We start from the raw sequence: 14,089 nt of genomic DNA on the forward strand, positions 1-14,089 counted from the left end.
AACACGCTGGCAAGTGGACCGCTGTGTGGGACGTCTATTACAGATGCAGATGACAGAGTAGACATTTTGCCTGTGCTTAAACCATTTGACTGAAGTTGTGAAACCGAGTATGATACTTAAGTGACCGATTTATATGCATGTTCTATAGCTGGTTTTGAACATCAGTCTGTTGGAAGATGTCTGCCTCCAGAAAGCTTATAATTACTAATAAAAGTTGAGATTACGAATTTCAGCACATTTCTTTAAACTTCTTCAGCACAGATTTCATGCATCTGATTCATATTATCACCTGTAACTCATAGTGGACTTTGGCATACATAATAAATTGAACAGTTTCATTGATTATCATTCCCAAAGAGGACATACTTTAATGTAACTCATTGTTATGATGGACAAGACATTTTGTCATGTTAATCAGCCATAGTTGCAAAATACTGACACAAATTATTTACAAAAGAATGGAATTATTGCTAGAAATCATTCTTGGAGTAGATCAGTTTCCATTCTGAAAAATGTAGAAACATACTTGCGTTACTGATATCACAATTTATCATACAAGGTGAAGTTCGAAAAAGGCAAGCGTATTTTTATGGCATTATGAATATGTAGAGGAAACTTTTGGCACTGTTGATTGCGCTACTGCAGCTTTGCAATTCGGAATCAAGCAAAGATGAAACAAAGGGTACAAAAGGTTGTCACAACTTGTATTGAAACCAGGCTGCAGTTACAGGAGTGGAAGGATATGAAAGTGAAGCAGTGGTTGAGAGTGGAGTGATACAGAACTGTAGCTTATCCCTTATGTTACTCCACCTGCATATTGAGCAAACAGTAAAGGAAACCAATGAGAAATTTGGAAAGATAAAAGCCTCCCCCCCCATGAACCATGGACCTCGCCGTCGGTGGGGAGGCTTGCGTGCCTCAGCAATACAGATAGCCGTACCGTAGGTGCAACCACAACGGACGGGTATCTGTTGAGAGGCCAGACAAATGCATGGTTCCTGAAGAGGGGCAGCAGCCTTTTCAGTAGTTGCAGGGGCAACAGTCTGGATGATTGACTGATCTGGCCTTGTAACACTAACCAAAACGGCCTTGCTGTGCTGGTACTGCGAACGGCTGAAAGAAAGGGGGAAACTACGGCTGTAATTTTTCCCAAGGGCATGCAGCTTTACTGTATGGTTAAACGATGATGGCGTCCTCTTGGGTAAAATATTCTGGACGTAAAATAGTCCCCCATTTGGATCTCCGGGCGGGGACTACTCAGGAGGACGTCGGTATCAGGAGAAAGAAAACTGGCGTTCTACGGATCGGAGCGTGGAATGTCAGATCCCCTAATCGGGCAGGTAGGTTAGAAAATTTAAAAATGGAAATGGATAGGTTAAAGTTAGATATAGTGGGAATTAGTGAAGTTCGGTGGCAGGAGGAGCAAGACTTTTGGTCAGGCGAATACAGGGTTATAAATACAAAATCAAATAGGGGTAATGCAGGAGTAGGTTTAATAATGAATAAAAAAGTAGGAATGCGGGTAAGCTACTACAGACAGCATAGTGAACGCATTATTGTGGCCAAGATAGACACGAAGCCCACGCCTACCACAGTAGTACAAGTTTATATGCCAACTAGCTCTGCAGATGACGAATAAATTGAACAAAAGTATGATGAAACAAAAGAAATTATTCAGATTGTGAAGGGAGACGAAAATTTAATAGTCATGGGTGACTGGAATTCGGTAGTAGGAAAAGGGAGAGAAGGAAACGTAGGAGGTGAATATGGATTGGGGGGAAGAAATGAAAGAGGAAGCCGCCTGGTAGAATTTTACACAGAGCACAACTTAATCATAGCTAACACTTGGTTCAAGAATCATAAAAGAAGGTTGTATACATGGAAGAAGCCTGGGGATACTGACAGGTTTCAGATAGATTATATAATGGTAAGACAGAGATTTAGGAACCAGGTTTTAAATTGTAAGACATTTCCAGGGGCAGATGTGGACTCTGGCCACAATCTATTGGTTATGAACTGTAGATTTAAACTGAAGAAACTGCAAAAAGGTGGGAATTTAAGGAGATGGGACCTGGATAAACTGACTAAACCAGAGGTTGTAGAGAGTTTCAAGGAGAGCATAAGGAACAATTGACAGGAAAGGGGGAAAGAAATGCAGTAGAAGAAGAATGGATAGCTTTGAGGGATGAAGTAGTAAAGGCAGCAGAGGATAAAGTAAGTAAAAAGACGACGGCTGCTACAAATCCTTGGGTAACAGAAGAGATAATGAATTTAATTGATGAAAGGAGAAAATACAAAAATGCAGTAAATGGAGCAGGCAAAAAGGAATACCAACGCCTCGAAAATGAGATCGACAGGAAGTGCAAAATGGCTAAGCAGGGATGGCTAGAGGACAAATGTAAGGATGTAGAGGCTTATCTCATGAGGGGTAAGATAGATACCACCTACAGGAAAATTAAAGAGACCTTTGGAGAAAAGAGAACCACTTGTATGAATATCAAGAGCTCAGATGGAAACCCATTCAAAGCAAAGAAGGGAAAGCACAAAGGTGGAAGGAGTATATAGAGGGTCTATACAAGGGCGATGTACTTGAGGACAATATTATGGAAATGGAAGAGGATGTAGATGAAGATGAAATGGGAGATACGATACTGCGTGAAGAGTTTGACAGAGCACTGAAAGACCTGAGTCGAAACAAGGCCCCGGGAGTAGACAACATTCCATTAGAACTACTGAAAGCCTTGGGAGAGCCAGTCCTGACAAAACTCTACCATCTGGTGAGCAAGATATATGAGACAGGCGAAATGCCCTCATACTTCAAGAAGAATATAATAATTCCAATCACAAAGAAAGCAGGTGTTGACAGATGTGAAAATTACCGAACTACCAGTTTAATAAGTCACGGCTGCAAAATACCAACGCGAATTCTTAACAGACAAATGGAAAAACTAGTAGAAGCCGACCTCGGGGAAGATCAGTTGACTGGAACACACACTTTCAAATTCTGAAGGTGGCACGGGTAAAATATAGGGAGCGAAAGGCTATTTACAATTTGTACAGAAACCAGATGGCAGGTATAAGAGTCGAGGGGCATGAAAGGGAAGCAGTGGTTGGGAAGGGAGTGAGACAGGGTTGTAGCCTCTCCCTGATGTTATTCAATCTGTATATTGAGCAAGCAGTGAAGGAAAGAAAAGAAAAATTTGGAGTAGGTATTAAAATCCATGGAGAAGAAATAAAAACTTTGAGGTTCGCCAATGACATCGTAATTCTGTCAGAGACAGCAAAGAACTTGGAAGAGCAGTTGAACGGAATGGATAGTGTCTTGAAAGGAGGATATAAGATGAACATCAACAGAAGCAAAACGAGGATAATGGAATGTAGTCGAATTAAATCGGGTGATGCTGAGGGAATTAGATTAGGAAATGAGACACTTAAAGTAGTAAAGGAGTTTTGCTATTTGGGGAGCAAAATAACTGATGATGGTCGGAGTAGAGAGGATATAAAATGTAGACTGGCAATGGCAAGGAAAGCGTTTCTGAAGAAGAGAAATTTGTTAACATCGAGTATAGATTTAAGTGTCAGGAAGTCGTTCTGAAAGTATTTGTATGGAATGTAGCCACGTATGGAAGTGAAACATGGACGATAAATAGTTTGGACAAGAAGAGAATAGAAGCTTTCGAAATGTGGTGCTACAGAAGAATGCTGAAAATTAGATGGGTAGATCACACAACTAATGAGGAAGTATTGAATAGAATTGGGGAGAAGAGGAGTTTGTGGCACAACTTGACTAGAAGAAGGGATCGGTTGGTAGGACATGTTCTGAGGCATCAAGGGATCACCTATTTAGTACTGGAGGGCAGCGTGGAGGGTAAAAATCGTAGAGGGAGACCAAGAGATGAATATACTAAGCAGATTCAGAAGGATGTAGGCTGCAGTAGGTACTGGGAGATGAAGAAGCTTGCACAGGATAGAGTAGCTTGGATAGCTGCATCAAACCAGTCTCAGGACTGAAGACCACAACAACAACAACAACAACAAAAAAGTTCGAGAAACAAAAATTAAAACTTTGAGGCTTGTCAACAACATTGTTTTTCTGTCAGAGATGGCAGAGGATACAGAAGCTACAGTCCAATCAATGAAGGAAAATTGAGGTGGGAGGGAACTCATAACCACAAACTTTTTTTACAGTGGTAGCGGTGTGTCATGAACAACGTACTAAAAATCCCTCTGGTTGGGTATGGGTGTGGGGATGGGGACATTTAATGGTCGCTTTTCATGTTTTTCTTGAATAACTCAAACTGCAGCTTCTGGTGAAAATGATTCCCAGTACAAAATTACACCACATTAAATTTTGCAAAAAATGCATTTTTCTCTAGGACTAAAGATTTCTGCATTGCAGGATTGGAAAAATCACATATTACAAAAACCAGTGTTTTAATGGTATAAAATTAATTTTTTACTGTTAAATGAAGTGTGTAAAGAACAAGTATTAAATGTGAATACGACTTCTAAGTGCACTAGAATCATTTTGAGGGGATAAATTATGTTCTGGTGTGTAACAGGGTGGCAGGGATGTTGGTGGAAGGTAGAAATGCAAGGAAAGGTGGGTCACCAGGTTGTGGTTATGCACTCCCCTCCTCGACAGCTGAAAAGTTAGGCGTCAGTTCTTCACTATCTGCCTCACTGTATCACAAGATGTTACTACAGGGTGTTTCACAAAGTTATACCAATCCTCTGCAGCACACATTATAATCAGTGGCAACACAATGTGCAAACATGCATGGTTGGTGGTTATTTTCTACAAATAATACTAATGCAAGAACCACATATGGACAGAATCTACACAAATCTCTGTCCACTGTTCTGCACTGTTAGAGAGAAAATCCATTTTTAGTATCCTGTGCGTCAGCACTAGCGTTCTTCTGGGATAAGCAACCTAACCCACAAGAAGCGCTGCTCACTTTTCAGTTTACAGACAAGCTGTACCTCCGCAGTGTTTCCTGTACAGAGTAGACAAAATAACTTCAATGACCAATTTCAGTTTATTAAATGAGTACTTAATGCAGTTGTTAAGCAGGCTTTTATGTAAAATGTGTTCCTATAAACAATGACTGACAAGCGTACAATCTGTAAGTTTGATGTCATGACTTCTGTAGCATTGGTGTTAAAGTGATTGGATTGATAAATGTGGCATCTCATTGCTGTCTATCATTGGCAGTGCACTGTAAAGCTGTGCAATTGTGTTGTCAATTGGTGGTGAATTAATGTATGACAAAGTTACTGCACTTCTCTCACCATTAATTGTGTTACTAGTAGAATGCATAAATTTCTTCCATTCAGGAACTGCTGGCACTTCTAGGATGGACTGCACTGAGTGAAGCCACCTACCATTCATCCATACTATACCCCTCTCCCAAGGTGGGTATGAATATGTTTGATGGATCATGTTCAAGCCGCTTGACCTATGTTGAAATATCTGAAGGTCTATAGCACCTATACTCTGTTCATCATAACAATAAACCTATGTAAACATTACACCATGTATTCTTCCACGACTGCTGGAATCTCATTGGATTTCATTTCATGTGGATTGCAAGCGAAGATGTGACCAGTACTGTCAAGTATGATCATAAGGATGTGTTTTATGCTGTGTTACACATACAAAGACTGAGCGATAAGGCGGGACAACAGCTTTACCTGCACATTAAACTTGTACAGCACTGGCCAGCCAATGCTCCACCTACCTTGCAATGATGTGAGAAGTTGCAGTTAAGATGTAAAAAAGAGATGAGCAAAGAAACAATATAGTTTTGAACATCATTTAATTTTTAAAGAGAATGAAACAGTATTCCGAGAAACTCCAGCACTACCGCAAACTTCTTAGGTGAAACTCCAGCACTACCGCAAACTTCTTAGGTGGCCACAAAGAAAGCATAAAATGCACTCGTTATCTGACACAGTATTCTAATTACAAACAAGAGTGATGAAAATTTCTAACTTATACATAGGGTAATTTTTCTGAGGGAACTGTGTGTAAAGCAAAAGCATCTACAGGGATTTCACTGTGCTGTTGAATACTGAAGCCACTGAAGGTATTAATTACAGTCAGTCATCTGGTAATCCCTTAGCCCTTTCCTTATCCGAATCTGATAAATACATTTCAATTCTGGAAGTGTCACCTACTATGTTGATAATGAGCCTATCAACAACAGTGTCCACGAAGCCAACCAGGTGCCGTATTTTCTCTCCTTGTTTTATGACGAGCTGTTCTACATCCCGCCAGTGTTCGGCAGTGACGTGTGAAAAAGCTGCTTGCATTAGTTCCAGTATGTCTGGCAACTTAACAATCTCGTTACTTCTCAGGCCAAATCCCGCAACTTGGCTCCAGATCAGTTCTGTTGGGTTCATATTGTAATGGTACAGTAGCAAACGTAAAAAAGCAGCATTTGTGTGATGTACTCGATGATGTGAAAATGATTGTTTTTCATTTTTCTATGATACTTATTTACCTCTTTGGTATTAAAACGATAATCCAAATAAAGAGGATTTGGTTTTTCGTTTTTGCCTTAAAAATTAAATTGTTATGTTTTCTTAATTTAAGCAACTTTTATGAACAGTCTTTCATAAAACATTGATAATTAAGGATTCGCATGTGAAATGAAAACAGGAATTTTGCATCCAATATGTTATTAGAAACAAGAAGACTTGTATTATTCATAAAAAATGATGAAGAGTTTTATAATTACAAGATGTAGGTATTTCAAACTGAACGAAAAACAAAGAAGGGGCGGGGGCGCGAGCGCGTGCTCCTTTCTGAAGGACCATGTCCGAGAGCTCAAATGTGTAACACTTTTAGTTGTACCTGTCTGCAACTCAACTTGCCATCTTTACGGCAAGTAGCTATCTATCCTTTTCACAACACTGATGCTATTCCAACCTGGACTTTCCACTGTTTGATTTTTAATAATCGGCGATTTTCAATCCCCTGCAACTTCGAAACTATTAGTCCTAGAGAAAAAATGAATGTGACTTTTTTTTTGCAGGCAATTTTAAGATAATTCCATTTTGCACTAGGAAACATTTTTGCTAGAAACCATAATTTTCTAGATATTCCAGAAAAACAAAAATGTGACCTTTACACAGCATTTCTTTATCTCCTGTGACTTTCTGTCTGATCAATTTTTAAAATTTTGTCTCCTTTCACGACCTTCCCCTATCTTTTTTTCTTTTTCCTCCCAAACAGTTGCACCATCAACCACCACTGCTCTCCTACAAACCGAGCTTGGCCAACCTCCTTAATATCCCACAGCTTTCACAACTGCCTCCCAGACCAGTAATAACTCAATCATAAGAACCAGTCACAACAGTACAGTAACTCTCGTCTAAAGCACACTCCCCTCCTGAATCATCTGTAATATCCAAGGGTCTCACTTTCAGCTCTAAACCTGCATTTATCAATGCTGCTTTGGTGAAGGACCTTTTTTTTATTTACACATAATGTCAACTAACCTGTCTTCTACAGAATTCCAGGCTCTACGTTCCCTAAAAGCTGATGACGCCATCATTATCCTTCCAGCAGACAATGGCTCTTCCACTGTGGTACTTGACAGACAGGAGTATGCTAGTGAAGGTCTGTGCCAGCTGTCTGACACCTCTACATACAGCATCTGCCATCAAGATCCCATCCCTGTGATTAAACTGACCTGCAGTCCCTCCTAAAAATCTCGGGCACCTCACATGGACTTACACCTCAGTCCATAGATCTTCTTATCCCACCCAACCCATGCACCCCCAACTTTTACCTTCTTCCTATGTGATCCACAAACCCAATCATCCTGGCCATCCTACAGTTGCTGGCTTCAAAGCACCCACAAAATGTACGTCTGACTTAGTTGATCAGCACCTGCAACCCATAGCACAAAGACTTCCCTTCCATATTAAAGATACCATCCATTTCCTAGATCGCCTGAAATCCGTGCCCGTCCCACCACTCACCTTGCTTGTCACCACTGATGCCATCTCCCTCTACACCAATATCCCCATGTACATTGTCTGTCTGCTGCTCAATATTCCCTCAGTCAACACCCGCCTGATTCCAAATCTATGACATCCTTCTGACCTTAATCAACTTTATACCTACCAACAACTGCTTCACCTCTGACAGCAGACATACAAACAGGTCAAAGGTACGGCCATGGGAACCAGAATGGCTCCTCCCTACGCCAACCTTTCATGGGTCGCTTGGCAGGGGCTTTCCTTGGATCCATAAGCCTTCAGCCCCTGGTTTGGTTTAGATACGACACCATTGCCATATGCAGTAATAGTGAGGCTGGAATCTCTAAGTATCTTCCCCCAATTAGATTTAACATGGTCCTATTAAGAATCCCATGGCACTTCCCTTGATGCTGATCTCATCCTCACAAAAGGCCTGCTACACACTTCCATCCACATTAAAACTACTAACAAACAACAGTACTTACATTCTGACAGTTGTCGACCTTTCCACATCGCATGTTCGGAGCCTTGGCACTCGAGGCAAACATATTTGTTCGGATGCAGACTCTTTACAGTAATACACCAGCACTCTCACCTCAGCCTTCACTGGATGTAATTATCACAACAGGCTAATTCAAAAGCAGTTTTCCCAGACCATCACATCCAATCCTGGTACTGCTGATCCTTCCAAAAAACACCCTTGGAGCACACCACTTATCACCCAGTAAGAGCCATGACTTCCTAAAAATCATGTCCTGAAATAAGATTCATTCTGTGTGAGATTTTTCTCAGCACACTTACAATAGCTTTTCGTGTCCCCCCCCCCTCCCCATCTCCATAATATCCTTGTCAGACCATATGCTGCTACTGCACCCACTTCCCTACCCCATAGCTCCTATCCCTGTGACCATACCCGCTGCAAGACTTGCCCTATGCACCCTCCTACCACCATCTATTCCAGTCCTGTAACTGGCAAAATGGACACTATCAAAGGGAGAGCCACCTAAGAAACAACACGTCATATACCAGCTGTTATGTAAACACTGTTCAGCCTTTTACATTGGCAAGACTACCACATAGTTATCAGTCAGGATGAATGGGCACTGGCAGAGGGTGTATACCGGCAACACACAATATCCTGTTGCAGAGTGTGCTCTACAACATGACAGCCATGACCTCTGTGCCTGTCTCACCATACACGCTATCTGGATTCTTCCCTCAGGCACCAGTTTCTCAGGACTCCATAGGTGGGAACTAGTGTTACAACTTGTCCTTGGTTCTTAACACCCACCTGGCCTTAATTTACGTTACATCCTTTCATCTCAGCCTTTCTTCACAGTAACTACACCTTTTTTCACTCCATTTTAGTTTTCTACCTCTCATTTTATGGCCTATTTTTTGTCGTCCCCCCTCCCACCTCTGTTAGACAAAATGCAGTTAGATTTTCCACTCTTATTAACTTGTGCATGGTGTTTTAGTAGTGATCTCTGTCTTGCATATTACTCTGTTTTCCACCTTTAAGCTTCCAGATTTTCAGATCTCTTCCAGTGCAGTCCCCAGTAATCAGTCTTTCCTACTCACCCCATCTGGTAAGTCTCCCCTGACCTGGGGTTCTAGGTGACTTTTCTAAACTGTACCCCTTTACTTAAACCTCTCCAGTCCTTTTCATTCACCTCTCTTCCTTCCCCTTCAACTCTTCTGTCAGAAGGAAGAGCCACTGGCTCCGAAAGTGTCAAAGTTAAACCTATGTGTGTGTGTGTGTGTGTGTGTGTGTGTGTGTGTGTGTGTGTGTGTGTCCATTTACATTACGAGACTGCTTGTAAGTTTTAACAAAAACACCTGTAACAGTTGCTAAATATCTTTGCACTTTCACCACCAGGAGATTGGATGGTTATATGGGTGTAGCCAACAGTGCCTAAAACACCAGTAAAATGCACTATTTGATAAAAACCATGCTGAGTTATTGTCACGTCATTTTTTCCATATGCATTTGGATGAAGTCTTTCCTCAGTGGGGCAATGCAAGCCAATACCTTGTGGACAACTCTGCAGACTACTGCTAAATCTATTTTAAACAAATTTCCAACCAAAAACTGAAAGCTTCCTGCAAAATAAAATCTTTATGTTAAAAGATTCAGGTCAGTGGCTGGTTTCTTTTGGTTAGTTTCAGAAGACACTCAACCTCAGTTCTAACTACTGCACAATATTTCGTGTCCAAGCAAAAGCTCAGCTTAAATGATTCATCATTTAACTCTGAGGATGGGTTTGCCCTTTGTCATCCTCAGTAGACACACTGGAATTGGAATTCTTGAGAAGTGACCTGGGTTTCAATCTGAGAACCTTTGCACTATAAGTCGGAATGCAACCTCCAAGCTACCGAAACAATCGTGAAACCTTTGACGCAAGTATCGCCTTGCAAAATGACATATTTGCTAATGATTTAGTCATCAATGTGCGTGCAGTTGTCATAGCAGCTTAAGCACGTGTTTGCTGGCTAATCATATAGTTACTGCTACTCAAGCCAAGAGAGTACATTTGTATGAGATGTTCAATCATTATTGGCTGCTGTCAAAATCAACATACTTAACTATCCACAGCAAATACTTTGAATCTTCCTTTCTTAGTCTGCCACTACGTGTCTATAAAATGCCTTTAAACGAACTACATAAATTAAGAGGTGTCCAAGAATTGTTTAGAGATCAGTTATTATCTACACTCATTACATACACTTTCCTTTCCTTAACCTAACCTAGATCGAAAAAAATATTTCAACCTTCAGCAGCTTGAGAGAGGTGCATTCACATATTTATTTGTTAATAACAATTTCTTTATTATTTCAATTTGCATTTGCACAAAACAAATGTGTTGTTTCGTAATGTCACTACACTGTAAACTGTAGATACATTTGAACCTGACTGCAATCTGTGAATTTTCGCCAATGAAAGTTGATTCCATTTCAGGGCAAGAAGAAAAGAATACACAAGAAACAGTCTGGCATTAGAAAGAAAACTGTTTCTGAATGAATATAAATTCAAATGTTAGGAAGTCTTTTATGGAGTTATTTGACGGAATGCAGCCTCAAATGGAAGTGAAGTGTGGATGACAAATAGTACAAACATGAAGAGGATAAAAGCTAAAGAAATGCAGTGCTGCTGAAGATCAGATGGGTGGTTTGCATAACTAAGCAAGATGTACTAACAGGAGAAAAAACAAAATTTATGGCACAAGTTACATGGACCTAAAGAAGTGAAAATTGGTACCGAGGCCAGAAATGGAAGCTGGGTATTCACTATGTAAATGTTGTAGCCACTAAGACACCTTGGCACAGTGGCTCACGGAACTGCACTGATTATCCTGGCATGCCGCCCTCCTCAACCCAAATTCTCACTGCTGCTCCAGTCTACTTTAATTCTGCCTTACACACAAACAGAATCATCAAAGAGCTCCATGTTCTGGAGTAGTACCTCAGCATCACTCACTGCTTCAGTCTATAAACATAAAATCGTATCCGTACGAGACCAGTGAAGTCTCCGGAACTATGTCATTTCACTTATGGCACACCTTTACTACAGCAAAAGATGAACCGATAGGACACATCACATCCTGAAACACCAAGGAATCGGCAATTAGGTACTGGAGCAAAGTGTAGATGATAGAAATCGAATAAGGGAACCAAGGCTTGACTGCTGTAATCAGATTCAAACTGCTGCAAGTTGCAGCAGTTATGCAGATGTGACAAGGCTTGCACAGGATAGACTATCGAGGAGAGCTGTATCAGAATACTGACCACCACCACCAACAACAACAACAAACAACATACAACAAAAGCCTGAAAAACACACATCAGAGGGAGGGGCAGGTTAGTGATACACCATAGTAATCAGGAATTAGTTATCCCGAGAGCTGAAAGTATCAATAAGAGATAAATAGTATCGGCAGATAAAAACTAGAACTTTCAAAAGAGATAATGGAAACTGGGTGTAACTGCTGCATAAGGATGAAAATGTTAACACTAAACAGCAAAAGCAAGCGAAAGACTGAGGACAGAATAAAACCACTTTAAGGACAATAACAATGAATGAGAAGAAAACACACCTGGAATGTGTTTACATTAGAATGTGCAGTTCACTAGCCCAGAATCCTCCCAACATATCAGACTTCCATTCACTTTCCTTAATCTGAATACACATTACAAACATGTTTCCCAACTACAACTTTTGACAGCTCACGCACAACAGCATCTCGAGTAGGATATAACAACCAAACAATGCTTTAATTATGAGCAACTATACAGTTCCTTCCTTTTCTTTTTATATGAAAAGAAAAGCTTGGTTTCTATAATAAACAGAGCTAAGCTGAAGAGCAGCACATAAGAAGTAAGCTATTACAGGTTTCATGCAGCAGTAAGTTTTGAAGACCAACGACACTCATCAGGCTTTAATTATGTTCATGCTGAGACTAAATACGTACCTCTCCATCTTATGCCTGGATAACCTTATTTTACTTAAGTCTTCTTTTTTGGTTACAAAGTTAACTTTCTTCGTTTTTGTACTGGATACTGACCTAAAACCATTGAATTACGTATAAGCATAGACATAAATAGGTACAGTATACTAAAAATGACTTATAGAAACATGATACAGTTAAAAATAAAAAGATTGTCTCATACATGTAAATTGTGTGTGTGTGTGTGTGTGTGTGTGTGTGTGTGTGGGCGCGCGCGCGCAATTTTCAGCAGTAAGTGTTTTTACTTCCATTTCGCAGCTTAACAAATGCACAACTGCAGAGTTCCAAAACACTGATGTGACAGAAGAATTGATCATAAGTGATATGCTTTTTCACACGGTGTGGTGTAGTTCAGTCTATTATGAGGTGCTGCAAAATTCTCCACAAAAGTTTGAGGGTTTTGCATGTATACTGTATATCCATGTGGTTTGTCCTACGATGTTTCACTGTGGTTTGACTGAAGTGCTTGTTATTTTAGACTGTCTGCAGCAATTTACTTATAGTAATATAAATTATTATACAGGGTGATTCAAAAAGAATACCACAACTTTAGGAATTTAAAACTCTGCAACGACAAAAGGCAGAGCTAAGCACTATCTGTCGGCGAATTAAGGGAGCTATAAAGTTTCATTTAGTTGTACATTTGTTCGCTTGAGGCGCTGTTGACTAGGCGTCAGCGTCAGTTGATGCTAAGATGGCGACCGCTCAACAGAAAGCTGGACTACAGTATCTGGAGATGTTAGAGAATTGGCTGTTCCCTCAGCTCGAACAAGAAGCACAATAATTCATATTTCAGCAGGATGGAGCGCCACCACATTGGCACTTATCTGTCCGTAACTACCTGAACGTCAACTACCCGAGGCGATGGATCGGCCGCCAGGCAGCCCGTGACAGAGCACTTCATCACCTGGCCTCCAAGAAGCCCTGTGTGGAACGAGTTGGAGTATCGGTTTGATATTGCTCGAGTGTCTGGAGGGGGCCATATTGAACATATCTGAACTTGTTTTTGAGTGAAAAAAAAAACTTTTTAAATACTCTTTGTAATGATGTATAACAGAAGGTTGTATTATGTTTCTTTCACTAAATACACATTTTTAAAGTTGTGGTATTCTTTTTGAATCACCCTGTATAGTAATTTTTCTTGATGCTTTCTTAAGGAAAGGAGCTGAATCAGTTAGTATGGAATATGGTTTCATCGATCACATTAACAATGCAATCAGATTTTGTAGACCTTCTAGAAGGTTTGTCTGGCTCTGTTCTTTATACAAATTTTTCTAAGGATTGTGAACATTTTATTCCATCTTACTTTGTCGAAGACTTTTTCAAGGCCCACAATTACTAGGAAGGTTTCTTGACTTTATTTGATTTGCCTTTGTCAGTCATTCTTAACATCACCGCATTTCCATACAATGGTAATTGTAAGGTATGATAAATTCTGTGTGAAAAGATGTAAAATGTTTCTCAACACTATCACTTGTATTTTCTTCAGCATTACACACACATTTATAAAATACTTCCTCATTTGACTTTTCTTTACATCAACTACTTGGATGTCATCATTCTTGGTATGTTCAAATTAAGCCCATCAA

At 40.2% G+C, this 14,089-nt stretch overlaps 1 protein-coding gene across 1 annotated transcript in view; it reads right to left on the reverse strand.

Moving 5' to 3' along the window:
- Window positions 1-14,089, reverse strand: part of LOC126458192 (RNA polymerase-associated protein RTF1 homolog) — a 125,573-nt gene that overhangs the window by 89,542 nt on the left and 21,942 nt on the right. The window contains exon 6 of the mRNA XM_050095075.1: window positions 12,465-12,557. Within this exon, the coding sequence (XP_049951032.1) occupies window positions 12,465-12,557 (93 nt within the window). The remainder of the gene's footprint in view (window positions 1-12,464; window positions 12,558-14,089) is intronic.

Source organism: Schistocerca serialis, chromosome 2, assembly GCF_023864345.2.
Source record: "Schistocerca serialis cubense isolate TAMUIC-IGC-003099 chromosome 2, iqSchSeri2.2, whole genome shotgun sequence".
Classification (NCBI taxonomy): domain Eukaryota; kingdom Metazoa; phylum Arthropoda; class Insecta; order Orthoptera; family Acrididae; genus Schistocerca; species Schistocerca serialis.